This window comes from Lissotriton vulgaris, chromosome 1_1 (genome assembly GCF_964263255.1).
Source record: "Lissotriton vulgaris chromosome 1_1, aLisVul1.2, whole genome shotgun sequence".
Lineage (NCBI taxonomy): Eukaryota > Metazoa > Chordata > Amphibia > Caudata > Salamandridae > Lissotriton > Lissotriton vulgaris.
In genome coordinates, this window is record NC_141685.1 from 546,216,858 (window position 1) to 546,241,543 (window position 24,686).

At 48.7% G+C, this 24,686-nt stretch overlaps 1 protein-coding gene across 1 annotated transcript in view; it reads right to left on the reverse strand.

Moving 5' to 3' along the window:
* BTBD8 (BTB domain containing 8) overlaps positions 1 to 12,919 on the reverse strand; it is a 541,977-nt gene extending 529,058 nt beyond the window's left edge. Inside the window, exon 1 of the mRNA XM_086953936.1 lies at positions 12,602 to 12,919. Coding sequence (XP_086810062.1) covers positions 12,602 to 12,741 — 140 coding nt within the window. The 5' untranslated portion in view covers positions 12,742 to 12,919. The remainder of the gene's footprint in view (positions 1 to 12,601) is intronic.
* Between the last annotated feature and the right edge of the window lie 11,767 nt (positions 12,920 to 24,686).

Here is a 24,686-nt window from a genome sequence, read left to right on the forward strand (position 1 = left end):
GAATGATTGTTGTTCCCCCGGCAAAGCTGGTCATTAGGCGGCAATGGAGTAAACTACGGCTGGAGGACTTACACCGTGCCCTCGCCGAGGAGCCTTTAGATCTTCCGCTGCTGGTGGACTCAGGTTACGAGAAGTTCTGCTCCTGGATTTCCAAGGCGCTTGACGCCCTTATTCCACTTACCGCTTGTAAAGTCAGCTCCAGGGACTCCAGCCCGTGGTACGATGGCGCCCTACGTTCACTCAAGGGTAGTTGTAGGCGAGCAGAGAGGGCTTGTCGGAAGGCGTACGATACTGGAAAAAAGGCTATTTATCTCGCCTCCGTCAAAGTTTACCATCGGGCTGTTTGCCAAGCTCGGGCAGCTTACTATGCTACTGAATTCGGCAACAGCTCTAACCCCTCTAAAACCATCTTTAAAGTGATGAAGGATCTCCTGGCAAAGCGTGCCTGTACTACTACGACTGGCTCCACCACTCACTGTGAGGCTCTTGCTTGTTTCTTTTTGGAAAAGGTCCAAAACATCTATCGGACGTTCCCTTGTACAGAGCCTCCAGTTGAGCCCCCGATCAACATCTATGGTGATTCCACCCTGCATGTGCTGCCCCCGCTGACATCTGAGGGGTTTGACCTCCTGGCTCTGCAGGTCAAATCAGGGTCCCCCGCTGATCCACTTACTGCGACTCTCTTTAGGGAGCCGTCGTTTGTGGGACGGGCCGTGGTTCACTCCCTGATTAACATCTCTTTGGAATCAGGCACGGTACCTGCTAGCTGGAAGCGGGCAGTGGTCTCTCCCATTTTGAAGAAGCCGTCTCTGGATCCAGATAAGCCTGAAAACTATCGGCCCATCTCCTTACTCCCGTGGCCGACCAAAGTGTTGGAGGCCCATGTCAACAAAGTTCTTTCGGCTCACCTTATCCATGCTAACATCTTGGATCCCACCCAGAATGGGTTCCGTGCTGGACACAGCACGGAGACCGCCCTCCTCTCCATGGCTGAACACCTTCGCACGGTGATGGATGCGGGCCAGACAGCAGCGCTCGTCTTATTGGACTTGAGCGCTGCGTTTGATACTGTCTCGCATCCTATCCTGTTGCATCGCCTGGAGGAGATTGGGCTGGGTGGACCTGCCCTCCAGTGGTTCCGGTCTTTTCTAGACGATCGTTTCTTTAGCGTTGCTGTCCCACCGTTCCAGTCCCAATTCCATCCTTTGAAACAGGGGGTGCCGCAAGGATCCTCGCTGAGTCCCACGTTGTTTAATATCTACGTGAGACCGCTGGCTGAGGTCGTCAAGCAATGGGGCATGACTATGGTCTCATATGCTGACGACACTCAGCTAGCGGTTACGATCAGCGGGGATGCGGACCGGGATGCCCCCAGGTTTCAGAGCGGACTTAGGGCGGTGGCGAGCTGGATGAAGAACAACTGTCTCCAGCTCAACGCTAAGAAAACAGAGATCATGATCGTAGGCAAGAGATCGGAGCTTTGGGGGGACAGATGGTGGCCTACGGAGCTGGGGCCGGCCCCCCTCCCGGTCACGGAACTAAAGAACTTAGGAGTATGGATGGATCCTTCCCTCAGCTACGTTGGCCATACGAAGAAAATTGCGGCCTGTTGCTTTGGTATCATACGGTCGCTTCGCCCGGTTTTGAAGTTCTTTGACCATCGCACCAGGCAGCTGATAGTCCAGGCTACAGTGTTATCCCGCCTGGACTATGCCAGCTCTCTTCTGGTAGGGTCCAACGTGGCTGAGGTTACCCGCCTCCAACGCGTCCAGAACGCTGGGGCGAGAGCCATTGTTGGCCTTCCCCGTACTTGCTCTGCCTCCAGCACTCTGAGATCACTGCACTGGTTGCCTATCAAGGCCAGAATTCAGTTTAAAGTGCTGTGTATGGCGTTCAAGATTTTGAGGGGAGTAGGTCCCCCCATTCTTGCGGACCTTCTGTCATGGTATGTGCCTACTCGGCCCCTGAGATCCTTGGGTCATGCACTTACTGTGGTTCCCCGATACAGGCTGTGTCGGGTTGGTGGCCGTTCCTTCCGGGTCAGAGCAGCCGAGCTCTGGAACTCCCTTCCTGTAGAGTTGCGACTGTTAGATGATCTGCTGGTTTTTCGTAAAGCCTTGAAAACCGTTTTGTTTTAATAAATTCATTTTTCTCCCTTCTGTTCTGTTTCCTGTGGTGTTGCATTTTTACCTGCCATGCGCCTGGACGCCCCTTAGCTGGGGCAGCAGTGCGCATTACAAATGTATGTAACATAACATAACATAACATAACATAACGCATCGCCCCCTACCTGTCACCCGCCTGAGACCATCCGACCAGCCAGGACGGGCAGCCGACTGACTCTGAAGTGTACCACCTCAAACACCGCTCCTGCGCATGCCTCAGAGCACTGCTGCCCCATACCATGCTGCGATCACGGCAATGCTTAGTAAGACCGCTACCAATTCAGGCAAAGCTCACGGTCCATGAGCAGCATTGCAGGGAGTATTTGGAACAGGACGGCTGACAGAAGTCCACAAGTACACCAGCCCGGGTCTGACCATCATTCACTCTCACCACATGAGGTCAGCCATGCTGTAAAGTGCAACTGCCTCCGAACCGCCCCCACTCTTAACTCCCAGAATGTGCAATATGAATATGCATACCTAAAAGAATGAGTAAGAAGCACCGCGCGAATACACCGGTTTTGATGTGCACCGTAGGAAAGTTTGTGGGGACCCAGTGGCAAAAACAATAAACATTTCTTAAGCGCACACAAACTTTGATGTGCAATTACATTATGGTAATGAAATGGCGAGGCCATACACACACACAAAAAAAACTTTTACAGAAGAAACAAACCTAAAAGAACTGAAGACTGCTCGCAGCCTGGCGAACCTCCATTAGGAACATAACACGAGTTAAGGCAATTAATAGGACCAACAACAAAAAGAAGCATCGCGGCACACATGCTCCACATCCGGGCTGGGGAGGAGACAGGGGGGGCGCGAGGGCTGCTCGCGCATGCACTGTCCCTGGATCTGCGGCTCGTACCCAGTGGTGGCTCGGCAGATTTTAAATGCCGCCATACTTCAGGGAAGCTGCAAGACTCATACAGCCTAGGGAGGGGGCCGCCAAAGAGCCCATGGAAAAAATAAAGCAGAAGGCCAGCAGGAGCCTACCCCGCCTTTGTGAATGCCGCATGGCCAAAGCATGATTTCAGGCGGGGCTCCTGTGATCAAGACGGAGCCACGCGTGGTGCTGCAGTATGCCGATGAAGACACGAGACCAGCGCAAAGTCCCCACAAGAGCTTGTAAGTGGGGTATGCTGTACATTTAAAGCATTTAAAACAAAACTTACATGTTGAATGCTGTGTTGTTTGCACTGCATGTGCACTAAAAGCTTGGTGTAAGTGCAATGTCGACTCGAAAGTGAAACTGCATGCTTTTGCCTGGGAAGCGGGACAGGGGATGTGCGCGTGCCTGTACGTGCGCGTCCACAGACCCCAATCACCGCGTGTGCCCCGGTCTGTAGCCGCATGAGAGGCAAGTCGATAACAATAAGTCTCGCTGGCGACAGCGCTTCGCGCTGCGTCGCCAGGTGCGAGACCTAAAAAACCACTGGACATTTCTTTTTTTTTACGTTATAGAAGGACCAGGATACCGTACTTAAATAACAATCCATGTAAAACATTGTTTATTCTTTTTTCACATAGCAATTATGCTTCTATTTGAATTACAAATACTTAGGCATAGTCTAGACAAATATAAAATATTTGCTATTTTTCATCTTGTAGTTGCTGCTTTATATTTCTACAGTGAAAATAGTGGAGTGTGATCATTTTCTCGAGTTTTTTTTAAAAATCAGACTGTACACGAAAATACTGGTGAGACCAAGCTCTGGCAACAGTTTCAATAGTTTTGAAAAAGCTTAACGTGCCTGCGCTAGAGCATTACACATTTGTTGTCTAAGAAAAATAGCTTATGGGTTAATGTTTTGGTTGCAGATATCCCTGGGCAACTTACCCTCACTTGCTCCTTTCTTTTTGCATCCAGCTAAAGACCCCCAATCTGCTGTGCATGTAGGGTGGGGGGATGTTGACTTGGACTCAGTGTCTCCCTTATTTTTCTTACCTCCATCTAGTTCCATTTTCCCTTTCTAAAATGATATCCCTTTAAGTCATGATCTTATAATGTTCGCATCATGTCACATCCCCACTTCAATGCCAACATTTTTGGGGTCATCATGGACATTACAGAATTATGGCTCTTCACTGAAGCCGATTGCCACTCGAACTGAAAGCAGCACCTTCGCTCTCAGTTTTTAGATAGAGTCTCAAAACCTGGTTATTCAATCAAAGATCCTCGCAATACTACTTAGTTCTCGTCTGCTTTTCATTGCTCTGTATAGTGCCAAGACGCCTTCAGGTATACGCGTGCTTTAGAAGTTGCATCATTCATTCACATAAATCAGCTACAAGCAATCCATCAAGCTCAACGTTTGCTAGCTCAGTAGCGCGTCCACTCAAGTCACTCTTGCACATCACTATACACAACAGTACACATTACGCACAACTCTGGTCTTCAAAGCCATACGGTTGTCAAAATCTTTGCTCCCTCGGTGGTACATCCTTTAAGGTTATGCTGGCAAATTATATCCTTTCATCACTCTACTTGCCATTTTGAATAAGTTAGATAGAAACTATCACACCAAGAAACACTTAGAACAGCATAAAAAGCCACATCATTATGAAAGGTAGCTCAAAACTTAACCACTTAAAGCCGAGCATCAGACAACTGTACACCCAAGTAGAATGAAACCAATTGCAGAGTCTTTCAGCACACGCATCCACCCACATAATCGTCACATCTTTTAATGTGCAGTACTATTTCTATATTTTCTTGTAAAAGGGAGAAAGAAAGAGGGATATGCAATTTCTTGCTGAACAGATCACCAAAGTTTATGCAGGATTAAAGGTCCAGGTAGTTTCAAACTCTTTGCAGAGCCCACTCCCTCCAGATACTCAAGGCCACCTAACGGAATAAGCACCTTCTATGTACCATTGCCCTGCTGTAAAGTTTTTACAGTTAGTCGACCTCTTGAGTGTAATCATCGAGACATGAGTCGGCAAGTCTCTGTAGCGCATGGTGTTCAACCCCTGTTCAAGCATCCACAGAGCGCTCACACCCTTCACACACCCAAGACCCATTAGGAAGACAACTGGGTTGCAAAAGCTTACATCCATTAGCAGTAAAGAAGCTATAGAAAATTAGGTCTAGCTCTATCTTGCTGAATACCACCCAGTTAGATAAATGCACAGCAAACGGTCACATTCATTGGATGAGGTCAGTGATGTCACCAATGTTAACAATTATGTCATTTGACTTTATCAGTCATGTCATGTTATCAATGAGGTCATTGAACATGTGATGAGTGATATGTGAGGTCACAAGCAGTGACTAGCAGAGGCTCAAGTAAGTTCAGTAAACCTTAATAGTAGTTTTAGTAAGGTCTGCACCTGCTGCGTGGCCCACCTGCGTGTGCCCAGTCCCTGTTTGCCGCTGCCACTGCCGGTAACTACTACCTGGATCGTCTTTTGTTGCATTTTGCCACATTTTACTGTATTGTGCCAGTATTCTGTTTTGTGCCAGTACTCGGTTTCTCCCGCTGTTGTGCCCTGACTTCTCTGTTGTGCCCCTGACCTTTGTCCACTCCATCACCGCTTCCCTCCCGTTGTTGTGCCCCTGACTGTTTGCCTGCCCCATGTGTGCCACTGTTGTGCCCCTGTTAGGTTTTTTCTCTCCGTCCCGCCGCTGACCCACCCCGCTCCCCGCGGCCCCACCCCCGCTCCTTCAGCCTCACCTCGCATCGCTCCCCTCCCCACTCGCCACCCCGCTCCCGGCTCCCAGCTGCTCCTCCCTCGCTCCGCCCCCTCCACTCTCCATTTATGGCAGAGTCCGCGCGTGCGCGCAGCGTTCACGCGCAGCGGGTGCGCCAAAGGTAAGCCCGCCTGCGCCCCTCAGCGCTTGGACCGCGCCCAGCGCCAGACCCCCTGGCTCTCGCAGATGCCACCCCACCTGCCGGACGTACGACGCCGGCACCCTCGGCGCACTCAACACCGGACGCCTCCCCGGCTGCCTCCAAGCCACCCCAGGACGCACCCACGGACCCTTCACCTGCCAATCCTGCAAGTTCGCCTGCATCCGGACCTGCAACCCACCCGCACCCACCAAGCCAAGCACCATCAGCAATCACCTGAAGTGCATCCTGCTCAACACCCGCTCTGTCCACAGACACGCCGTGGAACTATGGAACCTGCTCGACACCACATCTCCGGACGTCGCCTTCCTCACGGAGACCTGGATGAACGCCTCCTCGGCACCCGACATCGCCATAGCCATCCCGGATGGCTACAAGATCATCCGGAGGGACCGCGTCAACCAGACAGGAGGAGGCATCGCCATCGTCCACAAGAACACCATCCGGATCACGACCAACTCCGACGTCACCCCCACAGCCGCCGAACATCTCCATTTCCAGATACACACGGACCCCAAGACCACACTCAGAGGCACCCTCATCTACAGACCCCCAAGACCCCACACAGAATTCAGCTAAGACATCGCAGACTTCATCAGCCCACACGCCCTCCCCTCCGCTGACTACCATCCTCCTAGGGGACCTCAACTTCCACCTGGAGAACAACAACGACATCAACAACACCACCCTTCTGGACAACCTCGGACTCAAACAACTGGTGAACACCCCCACCCACTACGCCGGACACACGCTTGACCCAATCTTCTCCTCCACCAAGCACATCTCCTTCAGCCATTCCACCGGACTCCACTGGACAGACCACAGCTGCGTCCACTTCAGCTTCAGAAAGACCACAAGTCACCACCTCTCGCAACAGGTTCCCCGCAGGAACTGAAACAAGATCACCACCGAGCAGCTCACCGCATCACTGAATCAGAACCCTCCGACCAGATCAACGGACCCCAACCAAGCAGCCCTCAACCTCGCACAGTGGATCACCAACTGCGCCGACGACCTCGCACCCCTGAAAACCCATCCCAGCAGGCCCGGAAGCAAGAAAGGCCCGTGGTTCAACGACGACCTCAAAAACTCCAAGAAGAACTGCCGCACCCTCGAGAATGCCTGGCGAAAGAACCCGACCACAGACAACATGACCGCCCTCAAGCACGCCACCCGCAAACACCACCAGCTGATCCACACCACCAAGAAGACAGCAATCAAGGAATGACTAGACAACAACGCACACAACAGCAAGGAGCTCTTCAGCATCGTCAAAGAGCTCTCCAACCCCAGTGCCGGAAACAACGACATCACTCCCTCACAAGACCTCTGCGACTCACTCGCCACGTTCTTCCACAGCAAGATCGCAGTCATACACAACAGCTTTGGTGAACAGACCACGCACCCCACCACAGAACCGACGCCCCCCACCACCACCCTCCGCGACTGGACCCCGGTCAGTACTGAAGACACCACCCGCACGATGAATACCATCCACTCCGGATCACCAACCGACCCATGCCCCCACCACGTCTTCAACAAGGCCGAATCCGTCATCGCACCCCAACTCCGGAACATCATCAACTGCTCCTTCAACACCGCCACCTTCCCGGAGCTGGAAACACGCCGATCTCAGCGCCCTTCTGAAGAAACCATCAGCAGACCCCACCGACCTCAAGAACTACCGCCCCATCTCGCTCCTCCCGTTTCCTGCCAAAGTCATCGAGAAGACCATCAACAAACAACTGGCCGCCTTCCTCGAGACGAACGGATCCCTCGACCACTCACAGTCCGGCTTCCGAGCCAATCACAGCACGGAGACCGCCCTCATCGCAGCCACCGACTACATCCGAACCCTGCTCGACAACGGGGAAACAGCGGCCCTCTTCTCCCGGACCTCTCCGCAGCGTTCGATACTGTCTGCCACCGCACCCTAGTCCAACGCCTCAGCAACACCGGCATCCAAGAGAAGGCACTGAAGTGGATCATCTCGTTCCTCGCCGGAAGAACACAGAGAGTCCGCCTCCCCCCGTTTCGATCCGAGGCCACCAAAGTCATCTGCGGCATCCCGCAAGGATCATCACTCAGCCCCACCCTCTTCAACGTCTACATGAGACCTCTCGCGACCATCGCACGCCAACACAACCTCAACATCATCTCCTACGCCGACGACACCCAGCTGATCCTCTCCCTCACCTGAGACCCCGCCACCGCCAGAACCAGCCTCCACGAAGGGATGAAAGACGTCGCCGAGTGGCAGAAGAACAGCCGCCTGAAACTGAACTCCAACAAGACGGAAGTCCTCATCCTGGGACCATCACCATCTGCCTGGGACGACTCCTGGTGGCCTCCAGCCCTGGGCCCCGCCCCCAAGCCAACAGACCACGCACGCAATCTGGGCTTCATCCTGGACTCCTCCCTCTCGATGACAAGACTAGTCAACGCCGTCTCCTCTTCATGCTTTCACACCCTCCGCATGCTCCGCAAGATCTTACGATGGATCCCGACCGAAACCAGGAAGACGGTCACCCAGGCCATCGTCACCAGCCGACTGGACTACGGAAATACCCTTTACGCCAGAACCACAGCCAAGCTACAGAAAAGACTCCAACGCATCCAGAACACCTCCGCCCGACTCATCCTGGACATCCCCCGACGCAGCCACATCTCCGGCCACCTGAGGGACCTACACTGGCTCCCCGTCAACAAGAGGATCACGTTCAGGCTCCTCACCCACGCACACAAGTCTCTCCACGACCTGGGCCCTAAGTACCTCAACGACCGCCCGACCTTCCACACGCCCACCCGCCAGCTACGGTCTGCTAGCCTCGCCCTCGCCGCCGTACCACGCATCCAAAGAGCCACCGCCGGAGGCAGATCCTTCTCTTTCCTGGCGGCCAAGACATGGAACTCCCTCCCCATCCACCTTCGGCTGACCCAGGACCACCTCGCCTTCAGGAGACAACTCAAGACCTGGCTGTTCGAGCAGTAGCGGACCCCCTCCCCCAAGCGCCTTGAGACCCTTCCGGGTGAGTAGCGCGCTATACAAGTGTTTTGATTGATTGATTGATTGCAGTCAGGTGAGGTTTGATGCGGGGGCTTCCACTTACACGTATAATCACGGAGGGGGAGGTTTCCCAACCTAAACTGGATAAAAAGGGATCTGTCTCTTGGTTTCTTAATGAAATCCAAGTAAGGCTCCAAACGAGGCTTTAGTTTATGCTGCATGAACGCCTCAGTCAGCCTGCCTTGGTTTGGGCCCCTTAATTCTTTTTCATCAACCCATTTCCAGTAGGCTCATTTAGTTTCATCCTTGGATAGAGAAACCTCAGACTCCCAATCGGTTGGCAGGCCAGATTCAAGCAAGAGTTTCTTTATATTGAGAATCCAGCTAATTTTGTGAGCACCATAAAGGTTCATAACTTCTTTCAACACCCTCATCAACAGACTACACAACATAGGCATACAGCAAGATACCCTCAAGTGGATCGCCTTCTTCCTCACAGGATGCACACAAAGCATCGGCTGCCCCCTTCACCTCTGCATCAAAGGACATCATATGCGGCGTAAACCAAGAATCATCCCTCAGCCTCACCCTGTTCCACACCTACATGTCTCCCCTCGCAGACGTTGTGAGATTACAACACCTCAACATAATATCCTACACAGACGATGCTCAACTAATCCTCTTGCTCACCAACAACCCTGCCAACACCAAAACCAACTTCTCCAACGCCATGACCAACGTACCCAACTGGATAAGAGACAACTACCTCAAACTCAACTCCAACAACACAGAAGTACTGATCTTCGGGAACAACACCTATGCCTGGGACCACAGCTGGTGGCCAACTCAACTTGGACCAATCTCCACACGACCATTCTCATACCTGGGGATCATCATCGAAAGACAACTGACTATGAAATGACAAGTCAACGCAGTCGCCTCCTCCTGCTTCCACACACTTGGCATGCTCAGCAGAATCTTCAGATGGATCCCAACAAACGCCAGAAAGATGTTCACTCAGGCCCTCGCATCAGCCGTCTCAACTACAGCAACCCTCTCTATGCTGGCATCCCACCCCTGCTCTTCAGAAGACTCCAGACCATATAGAACGCTGCAACCAGACTCCTCCTGGACCTCCCCAAATTAACCCACATTGCCCCCACCTGAGAGACCTCAATTGGCTCACCATCCAGAAGAGACGCCAGTTCAAGATCCTCACACACCCCTACAAAGCCCTCCATGGCCTAGGACCTTCCTACATCAACCATCGCCTAAACTTCCACCAACCATCTAGACACATGCGTTCCTCTTCACTAGCCCTCGCACACACACCCCACATCCGTTGCAGCTGCAGCAATGGCCACTCCTCCTCCATCGCTGCCAAGACCTGGAACGACCAGCCCTTCCAGATCCGTACAGCCCCCTCACTGGCAGACTTCAGAAAGAGACTCACAACCAGGCTCTTCAATGGATACACAGCACCCAGATACCCCTATGGGTGACTGTGTTGTGCTATACAAATGCTGTTTGAATAGATCAACATATCTCTCCCATAGGAGGGAAAAGCAGTAGTAGCCACTCCCTCCGGGTGGGAGGAATGCCTGCTCCCGCTGCATGAGGGAAACCGGCTGGGGACACTGGGGCCTTGGGGCTGCCCCTGTGACCCCAACAACTATATGGTGGGTGACACCCGGGCACCCACCTTTAAGTGTGAGGGTGATGGGGTCCCCAGAACTATAACTGCTCAGGGTGGGAGGCAACATGGTCCCCTTATTTAAGGCAGTGGCCCTGGGGATGGGGTACTCAGGGCCTAACAATGCCGGGAGAAGGGGGCCACCTTCCCCTTTAATAAACAAGACCCTGGGGGATGGGGTACCCCGGCCCGAATGCTTAGGGAACGGGCCAGGCAGCCCTTCTTCCCTTTAACCCCTTCCACGCTGATGACGAGCTGGGCTCGTCATGGCATAGCCTCCTCGCACGCTGATGACGAGCCCAGCTCGTCGCGTAACATGCGTTTTTAAAAATCTCAGCGCAGGAGCGGAATTCCGCTAGGCGCATGAGGTTAATAAAAAAAGCCCTACGGGATGGGTTCCTTGGGACCTAATGAGATTTGTGGACGGGGCCACACCCCCCCCCCCCCCCCCTCCTTTAAAATATATATTGCCCTTGGGGACTGGACCCCCAGGGCCATCATAGGCCAACACCCTGCCCTGCACGGTCGAAAGCTGTGTGCAGTGTAGGGTTGGCTGCCCTTGGTGGTGGGGGCCAGGCCTTGTGGCCAACTTCCCTCCGTGCACAGCCGAAGACCATCCACAGTGTGCGGTTGGGCTGCATTCGGGGGGCGGCCACAGGGTTTGGCCACAGGCCAGGCCCTGTGGCCAACCTTGTGCCATGCATGGCCGAAGCCCTGCGCAGTGTGGGGTGGTCTTCCTTTACAGTGTTGGCTTTAATTAATTTGATCACTGGAAGTTTTATGGTTACGAAGTTTTATTCTTTTTGAGAGGTAATGTTAGGGTTTTACCAGCTGAGTTCAGAACTGGATCTTTGGAATCATGGCTGGATAGAGATACCAAACCTGCCCTGGCAATTTTCTCGGACCAGCCCCTGGCGAAGCACGGCCTGGCCCCGGGAGGCTGGAAACGATTGCTGCTTTTGTTATTGGGGGCGGATATCGCAGCACCGCTGCAAAACCAGGCCTCACCCTTCCAGCCTCCAGGGAAACGCCCAATGCCAGGTACAGCACTGCTTTGAACAGAAAAATATATGCTCTAGATAAAGTCTGATTGCGTATTACTTAAATCTATATTTTCAAAGCATTTATCTTAAACACTAAATGTTTGCACATTTTGTGGGAGCATATCTTCTACTGTATGTAATACAATTTTTAAATGATAGCTTGCATATTCACAGTAGTCTCTCTCACAGGCATGGACCTCGTGCTCGATTAATATACAAGCCACTAAGCGCCGTTTTTCAACCAGGATCCAATTCTGTGACTTCGGTTATACAAAAAATCTGTGGTGGTCGCATTAACCAGTTGAGGTTTCATAACACTTAAGAGTACATTTACCATTGATTAGTTTAACGTGCTGTTATTTTTTATTTAAAGTATGTGCGCTAATTTATATGCAGTTACATAAAGATGAAATTCCAACAAAATAGTTACGGATTTTTTGTATTCGTTTTAACCACATTTGTGACTCCGTCCCCATTGCACTTATGCTCCCATTTCACATAATTTGTTTATGAATTTCAACCGTTGCTTGGAATAAACCTGGTAAATTAGGTATGCACAGGTGTCTTTAGGTGTGCATTGTTCTTTCGGCATGCGATGCATTAGAGCTGAGTGTGCAAGTTATCTATAAACACTGTTTTTTTAGGAGTTCTTAGATTAATCTTTACGTCTATTCACGTTAACTCATAACTAAAGTGCTTAAACTTTGAGACATGGAAAAGACAACCTTTGTGGGATCAACACTTTCTGAACCCTGAGTATGAAACTTTACAGCTGGAAGACATGCGGGGGACTTGTCCTGCACTAATTTAGCACAACGAGCACGAGAGAAAGAAAATACCTGAGCATGTCTCCTGAGAGCTGCTCTGCCAGCAACCCTTTTAATCTTTGCCGCTCAGCAGTCTCTTTCTCCTGGAAGCCTTTCGGAACTCCTCCAATACAGGGTCCCCTTTGAACTGGGCCCCCAGCGCATGATGACATTCTGACAGGGAGCCTGACCTTTCTTAGTAAAGGGGTATTGTATTGAGCCTACATGACAGCCTTCGTATGAAGCTGGTTAAGACGGGGGAGTATAAACCTCTAAATGCGAAGCTATTCTACCGGTCTCCAAAGAAGGTTCTTTAAAATCGTATTGCTTCCGCCTTACTTTCGTTGTCTTAATCGAAAGCAACAATAGCCAATGAGAGAGCTACTTTGTGTTGGCTGTGACCAATGCTAGGTGGGGCGAGAGCTCAGGGCCGTCCATTATAGACTGCTATTGGTTCTCAAATAACAGCAGCCGCCCCCGGAACAGTTGCTGTTTCATTACGGCGAACGCCGCTGCAGCGAGCCCTTATACCCGGAACTAAAACAGAAAGTATGAAGAGGTTTGTTTGTATCTAGGCTCAACTCTCGTTATCTAATCTTTCATTTTGTCTCCGCCAATAGGTCTTCTGTTGTTCATTACGACTCTTTTCTGTTTGGCTGAGGAAAGCGAAACATGAGGTTCAATGCATACGGAGTCTAGTGGAAGGAAATGAGAACTAGCACGTTGGAGCTGCAACGGTAATCAGAAAGAGCAACTGGCGCGGCGGGACTATGAGTAGCTTGGAGAGACGCTGGGTCGCAAACTGGAGGGGAGACCCTTGGTTTGAGTGAGACATCGGTAAATTTGGGAGGGGGCACAGCGCATGGGATGAGTCATTGAAAAGGTATTTTTGTTGTATTCTGAATCTGTGGCATCTACTGTTGTACTTGTGATATAGTGAACGTGCGGGGGCTAAAACGAAGCCAAGGCTGGCACATTTTGTGTGAAGGGTCCTTCTTTAAGATGTGTATAGTGAATAAACTACGGAGGAGACTTCAGGTAAGCATAGCTGCCAAGGTTTCAGATTGCTATGTGTGACATTTTTATAATTTCAGTGAAATTATGAGTGACATTTCAACGACTATGAGTGACACTTTCTCGCCATCAAAAACATGCAGTGAAGACGAGGGAAACTTCTAAATATCAGAAATTACAGCCATTTGAGCAACGAGAAACTCAAAGAACTTCTTTAAACTGCTGCAGAGCAGCAGAAAGGGAAGGACACTAACCCTAGTGCTCCCTCTTGGTACCCAAGAAGGATGACAAGACAGAGCAGCCCTGCGGCCAGGGCTGACATTATTAGTCTGTGACTGAATTTGAAATGAAATCTCAGATCTAGATGTAAACCTCAAGGATGAGACAGAGCAGCCCTGCCCCTGCCGATTTTACTGTGTGTCTCTATCAGATCTCATATCATATGCAATGCACGGTGTGCTCCGCACTGTGACTGAAGTAACAACTCTGTGATCATGAGAGCGGGCAGGGGGCCTCTGAGGAATGACAGTACCCCCTCGCTAACCCCTCCCACTCCCCGCCCGGCCCCAGTGCTGAGAGAGCAGAGAGAGCCCTGCAGCCTGGTAAAACTGTCATGCACTGACCCGTAGGGACTGTGAAGTCAAACCTTACTAATGGTGCCCAATGATAAGGAGACTCAGGCAGAGCAGCCCTGCGGCCTGCAGATATACTGTGAATTAGATCAGACTGCAGATAAAGCAGACTCACTCAGGATGATGAGACAGAGCAGCCCTGCCTGCTGCAGATGCTATAGTGTGAAATTAATTTTTCAGATGATGATCTGATCATCAGACTTGTGCCGTTCCGTGGTGTCGCTGACAGTCACACGAGTACAATAAACCTCTCCATCCACTGCACAGTTATAGGTGTGGGGTTTATCCCTGAATAGTGTTGTAATTTAAAATGATGAGGCCCTCGTGCAAAAAGTGGTAATACCACATGTAAAGGACTGTGAACACTGTAATCTCCCTGCCTGCCCAGACTGCCAGGAATACTAAAATTAGCTCTCTCAACAAAAGCATAGAACAATACTACTTGGTAGCTCAATACACGTATTGAATATTATTAGTATGCTGTTATGCTACTTAAAAGAAAGTGGCCCTGATTCGCAAAAAAAGGAGTACATCTGTAATACTAGAAGCACTACAACAAACAATTTGCAATTTTCAAACATTGCCAGTAGTTCAACTGGAAAACTGCTAGTCACATGCGTACTGCTGGCACTGTCATGTGACCTTCTTACATGTTCCTAGTCCCTTCACAGTATGTTTCTGCACTATGTTTCCACACTGGGAAAAGGTAACACCACTGTTAAACTGTATGATTTTTTTTCCCCTCCTGTGGAATATATTTCCCCCCTGGATACACTAGCCCTTCTAATACAACCCCAAGACGTTTAGGAGTGTCTGCCCTTCACACTCTGGCAATTCGTTCACACGTGCTAGATGTATCTTTTGGGGGGATAGATGGCAAGGGTAAAATATGTTTACAGAGAAAAATGGCTGTGTGAAGCGTATCCAGTAACTTTACGCTATTTTCCTTGCTGTGAATAATGAGGTATTGCCAACTTACCCACAACACAGCATGTTATAGTAACACAAACACTACTTCTTAAAGGCACTTGTTAATTAAGAAACTGGCAATTCTTTGTTTCCAAGAGTTGCCAACTGTGATAATCACCGTAAGGGGGGATAGTAGAAAAAACAAGCTTGTGGTAATGCGATCTGATCTGCCAATTTAAAATGTGTCGGAGCAAGTCGTAATAAGAACACTGCTTAGGGAAGATTATATAAACACTATTAATCGACTCACATGGCTGAATATAACGTGCCCCCGATGACCTCTTCACCTTAACTGTCTCACATGACTACACAGTGCGAAGTCCACACGGCTTTGCCTGATGCGCAGCACGTTCCCCATTAGATGTATTTACTTAACACACACTTACTTGAAATAGAAGAGGAATTCAGTCTGCTGTATTTTCTCGTCCGTTGCATGAAATGAACAGCACTGGGCTGGGGCCCGCGGCCGCACAGTTGCAGGAGCACACTGCATGATGGTGCACTCTGCAGCACTCCACTGTCTTCTCCCAGACACTCAGACGAGGCTAAAACAAGCTGATCTACTCGTCAGTCTGAGTCACATTATAGGTCAGAGCCAGGCAACCTCAGGCTAGCTGTATTTTAAAACACCAACGTTTTTTAATGTTTACAGCTCACGGCTGCACTGCGCAGGCAGCAAGCCTGTCGCAGAGGACGGCCGCAACTGCACCAGATCACACAAATCGCGCGCACTTAATTAACGGGATCAAATTCATTTTATAGCACAAGCAGCAACTTACTGATATTAAATAAAGTAATGGATTCTCACACGGGAGGCACAACTTACTTTTTAGCTCCCTGTGAGACGAGAAGAGCAATTGCTGAGCCGGTTGCACTAGTATTTTGCGCCGCCCGCCCACCGCGATGCGATCGATCATGCTGTGGCTGGCGACCATGAGAGAGACTCGAGTCTCGTTGACTGACTCAGATTGAGTCTCCCGCCGCTTCTGCCTACTTCCTTTTCCTCCAAACGTGACGGCACATCCAGATTATTAATTCCGGCCCCCATGGTGCCACAGTGACTGACAGCAGTATCGACTGCTGAGAGGGCAGCCCCCACCCCCTAATTCATGGAACAGTGTGAGTATGAGTCACGAGCTGCGCTGGCGCCAGAATATTGCCGCATTGTTGCCAGGCTACAAGGGGGCAGCTGGACACGGCAAAGTGAGATGTAATACATTGTAGCGCTCTCAGCCACTCCAGAGCTGAGAGCAAATGGTTTAACTGTTTAGGAACTCGGCCCAGCAACTCAGCACATCTCTCGGGAGCAGCAGAGAGCCGGTGCACAGGCGCCGCTGGTGGCGCAGGCTGGCAGGTGACAAATGCGTGACAATGCATTTCAGTGCGGTGATGCGGAACACCGCACTGAAATGCGTGAGCGTCACACATGTTGCGTGACACTTGACAGGACTGGGTAAGTTGAAGTTACCGACTTTTAATAAAGCCAGCAGCATAGCGGACACCTCACAGCTGACCAGGGAGCCAGCCAACTGAAAAAAACTAGAATATCCATCACCATAACAACAATAGAATTACAGAACAGAATGTTAATAAATCTAAGGCTGGAAAGTAAAGAAGGGCTAACGCCATACTGCAAAGTACAACACATCTTTCTCTAACAGAACAAAAGAAATAAAGAAGTAGAAATTTAAATCCTAAATCAACAAACCGAATCCCTTAAATATGCAGGTGGCCCCCGGTTTCTTAAACTTCTAACAACTTGAGAATTTACAGAATGTTCTTCATTTACATCATTAGAAACATGGATTTGAAAACAACAATTTTGTTGAAATGAAGAAGGTCCAGAGGTAGAAGATGATCCACAATACTTTATTTTGTAATAAAGTGGTGCAGCAACACCGGAGATAGCTTCCTCCACTCCCACCAGGTACAGTTCAACTAACGCTCCACCGACAACTCATTCATCCACAAACATTCCACATACTCCATACATTCTACATACCTCTCTCGCACGCTCACACAACACTCGCGAGCCAATACCACACATTTGTATCACCAATTCCACCACCTCTTTCACTTGCTTCTGAAGAAATGTAGTAGAGTCAAAATCTTTAGCTAACAAGTAACCACTGTTGGTACTGGCATACTTGTCCTGAGAGACTATGTTTTTGCGGTGAGGGGAACTGTGAGAAGTTGGCCTGATATGTAGTGCTCACTATTCTAGTGATCACTGTGTATCATTCCAAACGACTATTATTGATGATTGGTTGTAAGTCAACCTTATAGACCAGCTATCCTAGTAGCATGGACCAGAGCAGTCTTTAGGCTAAACTCTAGAGGGCGTGTTAAGCCAGCTGTTATACAATCACATATACCCCTTGAACACCAAGTGAAAGGACACCACACAAGTTGTTATGAAAATAAAAGGATATTTATTTATAACAAGTCTACCCTGAACTCTTTATGAGTCAGGGAGCTAAGCAAATAACAAAAACTCTTAAGAAAATACTTTAAGTTGCTCCTCCTTCTATTGCCTGTGGGAATTATGTTATAGGATCTGGGGAGGTGCGTAGGGGGCAAGATGGCCGCTATGCTGCTGTAGAGAACAGTCGCATTTACTCCTTCTCCTGACCTACGGGACATGCAGCTGGAAGTTTGAATAAGATATGCCGATTCTCCAAAGATCAAATAAGACCAATAAGGAAGACGGTACTAGGGTGATACAGAAGACCCTGGCGACGCTCTTCATACTCCTTGGAAGACACTGGAGGAAAGTCTACACTCGAGGTGTCAGCGCAATCACAGAGATGGCACAGCGCGCTGGCACAGTCTCGAAACTCACAAGCGCGAACAAACGATCTGCCCCGGCGAATACTATTTCCCAAAAGAATCAGCAGCTCAAGAAAGGGGAGAAGTCAGAAAAAGCTGATAAAGAAAAGGTAGCGGTGCAAACGGGCACCCCCGGAAGTAAAGGACAACAACAGCAGAGGCGCTCGCAGTCAGACAGCGGAACTCTGAAACATCCGATCACCGTACTCAGCAAAGACCCAAGACAACCCACCGTCTCAGAGGCTTTCGCAGGTAAAGCTCAGCCGGCGATTCTGGTTACCGAGACTTCTGCGGAGACAAACACGGAGACAAACGCTGATGCAGCATTCACCGACCTCGAGGACGCAAGCACGGCGGTTGCTAAGCAACAGGAGCTCCAATCATGCACGCCTCATGCGGGAGCCGCGCTGAGAGGAGAAAACGCCGAGAATGCAGATACAGATACAGTCACGGCGAGCGGGACAGACAAGGTGAGCAGCTGGAGGAGATTGGGTCAGGACTGGGAGATCCGATAAACTTCAATAATGCTCAAATGTTAGAAGCCCTGATGCAGGTAAATCTCACTACCACCCCTGGTGACAAAAATACTTTAATGCAATCTTCTACTTGGGGGAGCTTGAGAAGTGTTGAAAGCCGTGCATCAAGGGGGCTTAAAGGGGGCAAAGAAAGGAGAGTCCGCTCCCCTGAAGGGGAGAAATTCTACTCAGTAACAGAAGGCTCTGACTCCTCCTTACTGGGCACAGAAAATGAGGGCAATACCACAGATCTCACGTCGGAGACAGAATCAGAGGGGTCCCACTCTAGCACTTCCAGAGGCAAAGAGACACAGAAGATGAAAAGAAGAACAATGATAAGACGGGACAGAGACATAGACAGATCAGCATCAAGCACAAATAGGAAATTGATCTGGGACTATGGTAATACTTCTAAAATGTATCAGGAGCATTGTCTAGAAGAAGGAGTTGATAATCACGCCACGAATGTCTCTCAAGACACCGCCGAACCACCGCCTCAAGCAACTCTAGATGGAATGTTCGCTATGCTAAAGCAAATGCATGCAGAGGCTAGAATAGAAAGTAGGAGAGCCAGACAAGACTAAAAAAATACAAGCGAGCATTAGGAAAATGAATAAAAGATACGAAGAGGTGGAAGAGAGAGTTGTACAGGTTGAAGAAAGAACTGGCAGATTGGAGGATGAAGTTACAGACTGGCAGTCTTTCAGAATGGAGCAAGGGAAGGTGGTCGGGGACCTACAATGGAAGCTGGAGGATTTCGAGAATCGCCAGCGGCAGAACAATCTGAGACTTCTTGGCTTGGAAGAGGGAGTGGAAGGGAAGGACCCAAGGGGGTTTGTGGTTAAGCTGCTGAAAGGTGCATACCCAGAGGCGCAGTGGCAATGGGAATTAGAAGTTCAGAGAGCACATAGATTCCCACTTACGCAGAAAAAACCAAGAGGCGCTAGTCAGGATGCTTTACCAAGGGCTATGCTAGTCTTTTTCTTTTTCGGGAACTTCTTGGCTAGGCAGGAGGTCATGGAGTCTGCCAGACCAGATAAAAAGAGGTCATTTGAAGGGGTTACATTTTTTGCAAGGCCAGATTTCTGCCACGCGACCGTCGAAAGGAGATGGAAACTCAGGCAGCTAATTACTCCCTTTCAGCGCCAGGGCTCTCAAGCATACCTGATGTTTCCAGCGAAGTTGAAAGTCATCACAGGGGGTCGTGTCAGAATGTTCTTCTCAGAAATAAAGGCAGGCGAGTATCTTGCAGAAATTACGGAGAATCAAAGGGGCAGGAAGAGCAGGGACACCGAGCCAGCATAAGAGGCATATTTCAATACTGAGAAGAGTATTGAATATGTTAGCAGTTTGGGTAGATTGGGTAGGAGAAGGAGGCGACAATACAGCAGTGAGCAGCCACACATAGGTCATGACTGACCTATTTGCCTGTAGCAGGGGGGGGGTAAGCAAAGGGAGAGGGGCTGACGGGGGGTGGGGGGGCTGGTGGAGAAGAATTACGGTCATGTACAGCACAAGGCAAGAAGAAGTATAGGAATAAACAAGTGGTAGTAATTTTTAAGAGGATGGCGTCTGGTAGTTCAACCTTTAAGATCAGATGGCGTTAAGGATTGCTACTATTAATATCTGCGGGCTAAACGATGGTGGGAAAAGGCAGAAAGTCACGGCTATGTTTAGATTATTGAAATTGGATGTTATATGCCTTCAGGAGACACATGTGAGGGGAAAGGATAAATACCTTATGGATCAACTCGGGTATGAAGTCTTAGCATATACACAGCAAGATTCAAAAACAAAAGGAGTAGCTATTTTCGCGAAAAAAGGAGCTATGCAGGTAAAGAAAAAGAAGGAAGATGATGGAGGGAGATGGGTTATGGTAGAAGGGGAAACAGCTGGGGGACGGTATACCATTGTCTCAGTATACAGCTCTAACGAGGATGAACCTGAATTATTTGACTTTCTAGATACCGAATTGGCATTATGGGCAGAACCGGTGATATTTTGCGGGGATTTAAATGTTAATGGACTGTCAGGGTTGGGCCTGTCGGGCGGGGGGGTGCAGGGTGAACGCAAAAAGAGAACACGAAGGGCTATTGGTAATTTAATGTTTCACAATGCATTGGTAGATGTCTGGACAGCCAACAATCCCACTGGGACGGGCAGCACTTTTTACTCCGCTCCTCACAGGGTTATCGCTAGACTGGATTACTTTTTGGTCTCTAGCTCCTTAGTATCAGACTCAAAAATAGAACGGCTCCCCCGGGTCTTTTCAGACCATAACCCCATAGTATTAACTATCCCTCAGAACTTTAGTGCTGTCTATAAAGAATATAACTGGACGTTTGAAAGAGGGCTACTTAGGGAAGAAGAGTATGTAACTAGAATGAAGTCATGGATTAGACAGTTCTGGGAAGTAAATAGAGGCACGGCATCCGCAGGGGTGGTATGGGATACCTTTAAAGCAGGGATAAGAGGGGAAACACTGGCCTATACCCTCCACAGGAGCAAAAATGAAAAAGCAGAATTAACTAATAGACTGCATGACTTCATGGAATTAGAACAACAGCTTATCCAAGCGGTCATTAGCCAAGAACCTCTGGAGGAGATCCTATTGGAAATGGAATTGAAAAGAGCCGAGGCCAGTGAAAGTTTGGCAAAGAAAGCGGCAAGTAACTATTTAATGAAAAAGGAAAAATGTTACGAATTTAATGAGAGGGTAGGTCATATGCTAGCAGTCCGCATCAGACAAAATATGGCAGCGGGAGAAATAAAAGAAATTAGGGATAAAGGGGGAAAAGTTGTGACTAAGGTAGAGGATGTGAGGGAGGTGTTTAGAGAGTTCTACTCTGATCAAGATCTGGGGAATGTTGACATTGAGATAGAGGACTATTTATCAGGAACCTTACATGGGGAACTGAGCGAGGAGAATAAGGAGGCACTGGAGTTACCATTGACATTGGGAGAAGTCCAAAACGCAGTAACCAAACTCCCCTCAGGGAAGGCAGCGGGGCCCGATCAAATTCCGGCGGAATTCTACAGAATCTTCTGGGACACCCTGGGAATTGATATGTTGGAAACCTTAAGCCAAGCACAGAGGGGGGAAAATATTCCAAAATCATGGGCCGGAGCAAACATCATAGTAATTCTGAAAAAAAATAAATCACATTTGGATCCCGGTTCATATAGGCCAATAACACTCATGAATGCCGATGCAAAAATCTATTCCAAGGCGCTTTCACAAAGACTAAGCAAGGTAATTGAGGGACCGGTATGTACAACGCAACACGGGTTTATACCCGGGAAAGGGACTACACAACATACAAGGCAGATGGTTACCATACTGGATGCAGCAGGTGCCACAGAGGACCCTGCCTCGGCTATTTTCTTGGACGCAGAGAAGGCCTTTGACAGGGTCTCCTGGAGGTATCTGTGGAAGGTCCTGGACTGGTTTGGTATAGGAGCAGGCTATGTAAAGGCTATACAGGCACTGTATGTAGAACCTAGGGCTAAAGTGAGGATAAACAGAGGGTATACAGCTGAAATATGTATAAGACGCGGCACACGACAGGGCTGCCCGGCTTCACCACTTTTATTTGCGTTATATCTTGACCCCCTCCTGCGCAAACTGGAAGGGAATCCTAACATCCTCCCGATAAAATTGCATGGTTATGAGCATAAAACACTTGCTTATGCAGACGACGTGGCGGTGGGTACCCCTGAGCCGGAGTCGGCTATTACAGAAATAGAACAGGAGGCCGCAGCTTTTGGGGTAGTGTCGGGTTACTCATTGAATAAAGGAAAGACACAAATTATACAAAATAACTGGGTTATTTACCAGGACATAAGAGTAGCTTCAGAAGTTACGTACTTAGGTGTCAAAATTACAGCCGACCTAGATAGGTTAGTGGAAATAAACATGAGCCCATTGTTGGCAAAAGTAAAAGCAAATACAGAAAGAATTAACAATCTGCATCTGACCTTGATGGCTCGGATTAATGTAATAAAAATGGTAACATTCCCAAAAATTCTATATTTGTTTAGGTCTATCCCGTTATTTTTTGATAACACATGGTTCAATAAACTAGAAGCAATTTTGAACAAATTTATTTGGGTTAAAGGGAAGACAAGGAGAGCCTATAGACACCTAACAGTATCCAGAGGAAAAGGCGGCTGGGGGGGCACCAGATTTTAGGCTCTATTATTGGGCTGCCGTACTGCAGTACTGTCAGGGGTTGTTAGGTGGGGGAAGCACAGACCACACAGCGGAAGCTAAGCCAGGATTTACTAACGTTTACACTACATTACTGGGTGAGGGGGCAGAGAACGGGTTTCTAAACACAACTGACTTTAGCTATTTTAAACATACACGGTTTAAGACATTAAAGGCGGCATACAGGGTCTGGAAAGGGATTTCAAAAAAATTTGGTCTAGGAAGGTACAATAATTACACACGATTGTACACAAATAGCTCACTACCGAGGGACATTTTTAGGGACACTACTATGAGGGACTGGCATAGCAAGGGTATAGTGAAAATAGGAAATCTACTTGATAGCCAGGGGAATATGCTACAGTTTGGGGCGTTACAAACAAAGTTCGGATTAGAACACCGTAGTTTTTACAAATATCTCCAAACCAGAAGCTTCCTAGTGCAAAAACAGGGCGGCCTGGCAGGGCTGGGTCAATGTAGAGTCATGGAATACATAGAAGTAGCTAATAAGTGTACGATAAGACAGTTATATGCAGAACTGAAAGATAGTAAAACTGATGAAAGGGGGAAATATGCACAAAAATGGACAGAAAAACTGGGGTCAGAGCTAGAAAGCTTTCAGTTATCTCTGGATCTGGGCAGAACGGTGCTATGTTCAGCTACCTTGCAATCACAACATTTTAAGACAGTGTTTTCATTATATCATACCCCGGCCAGAATCGCCCAGTGGGGTGGCACAACTGGAATAACATGCCCCCGCTGTGACTCAACTGAGGCAGACATTGTACATATGTTTTCACAATGTCCTCAATTGTTCACCTTGAAAAAGGCTATTGAAGAGTTTTTGGATAAATCACTTAAGATCAAGATAAAGCTCACAGACGAACTAATTATTCTGGGGGTGGGGGATATGCCAGATGTTTTACCAGTAGGGTTTATTTTTGTCTCACTTGCGGTGTTTCGCAAATGCATAGCAAGAACTTGGTTGGACAAGGCTTCCCCCCCGTTTCAAGCTTGGATTGCAAGCCTGCTTTCTATGTATAACCTAGAAAAGGCAATCTATGACAGGAAAGGTAGGAGAGCTAAGTTATTAGGTAAAAGGATATGGCAGCCTATCACAAGTTGGAAAAATAGTAGGTTAAATCCAGGACAGACGATGGAAGGCTGACACAATAAAAATTTACAGAAAGTGGGATAGGCCTATATGTAAGATTCACCTACCTATCGTAACCTATCTTAATTCTATAGACGCTTTTTCTCTTGTTTTGTTTTATTCACCTTTTCTTTTTCCCTCTTTTGCAATGTTTAGCACATATCGTACACATGTTTGGAATTCTTATGATACAATGTACTAGAGTAATATTGTAATGTGTACAATCACTTGTGAAACTGTTGTGTGCTGTAACATATACAGGAATACGTGGAAAATCTTTTCTTAAAAATGTTTAATAAAAATATTAAAAAAAAAAAGAAAGAAAATACTTTAAGTTGCACAATTTACACAAATGCCCGAGGGGCACGAAGAACCATATACTACAAAAGTGGAATGCGAAATACTAGCAGGAAAGTAACAAGATCCAGAGGCTTCAGGATCGCTAGGACTACACTACTGAACCTTCAGGTTAGGAGCAGGAGGCCTAGGGAGATCCGATGCAGAGTATGCACTCTCACGTGGGATGCAGGACAAAGTCTATGGATGCTAGTTTTCGTAAAGTTAGTGTTATCGGACGAATCCGACTAGATAGACTGAAAACGACAAAGGATCTGGACACTTAGATAGTGAACCTACGTTGGAGCACCGAAATGCTCAGGTTACCTAGCCCAGGGGCTGCGGCTGCATAGGGTTCAAAAGACGTCGGGAATCCTCGTTGAAGTCTATGGAGCCTGAAAGAAGAAGTTGCTGGCAGGCGACCAGTGAAGAGATTCGGAGGGATCCAAGCCTGGATCGA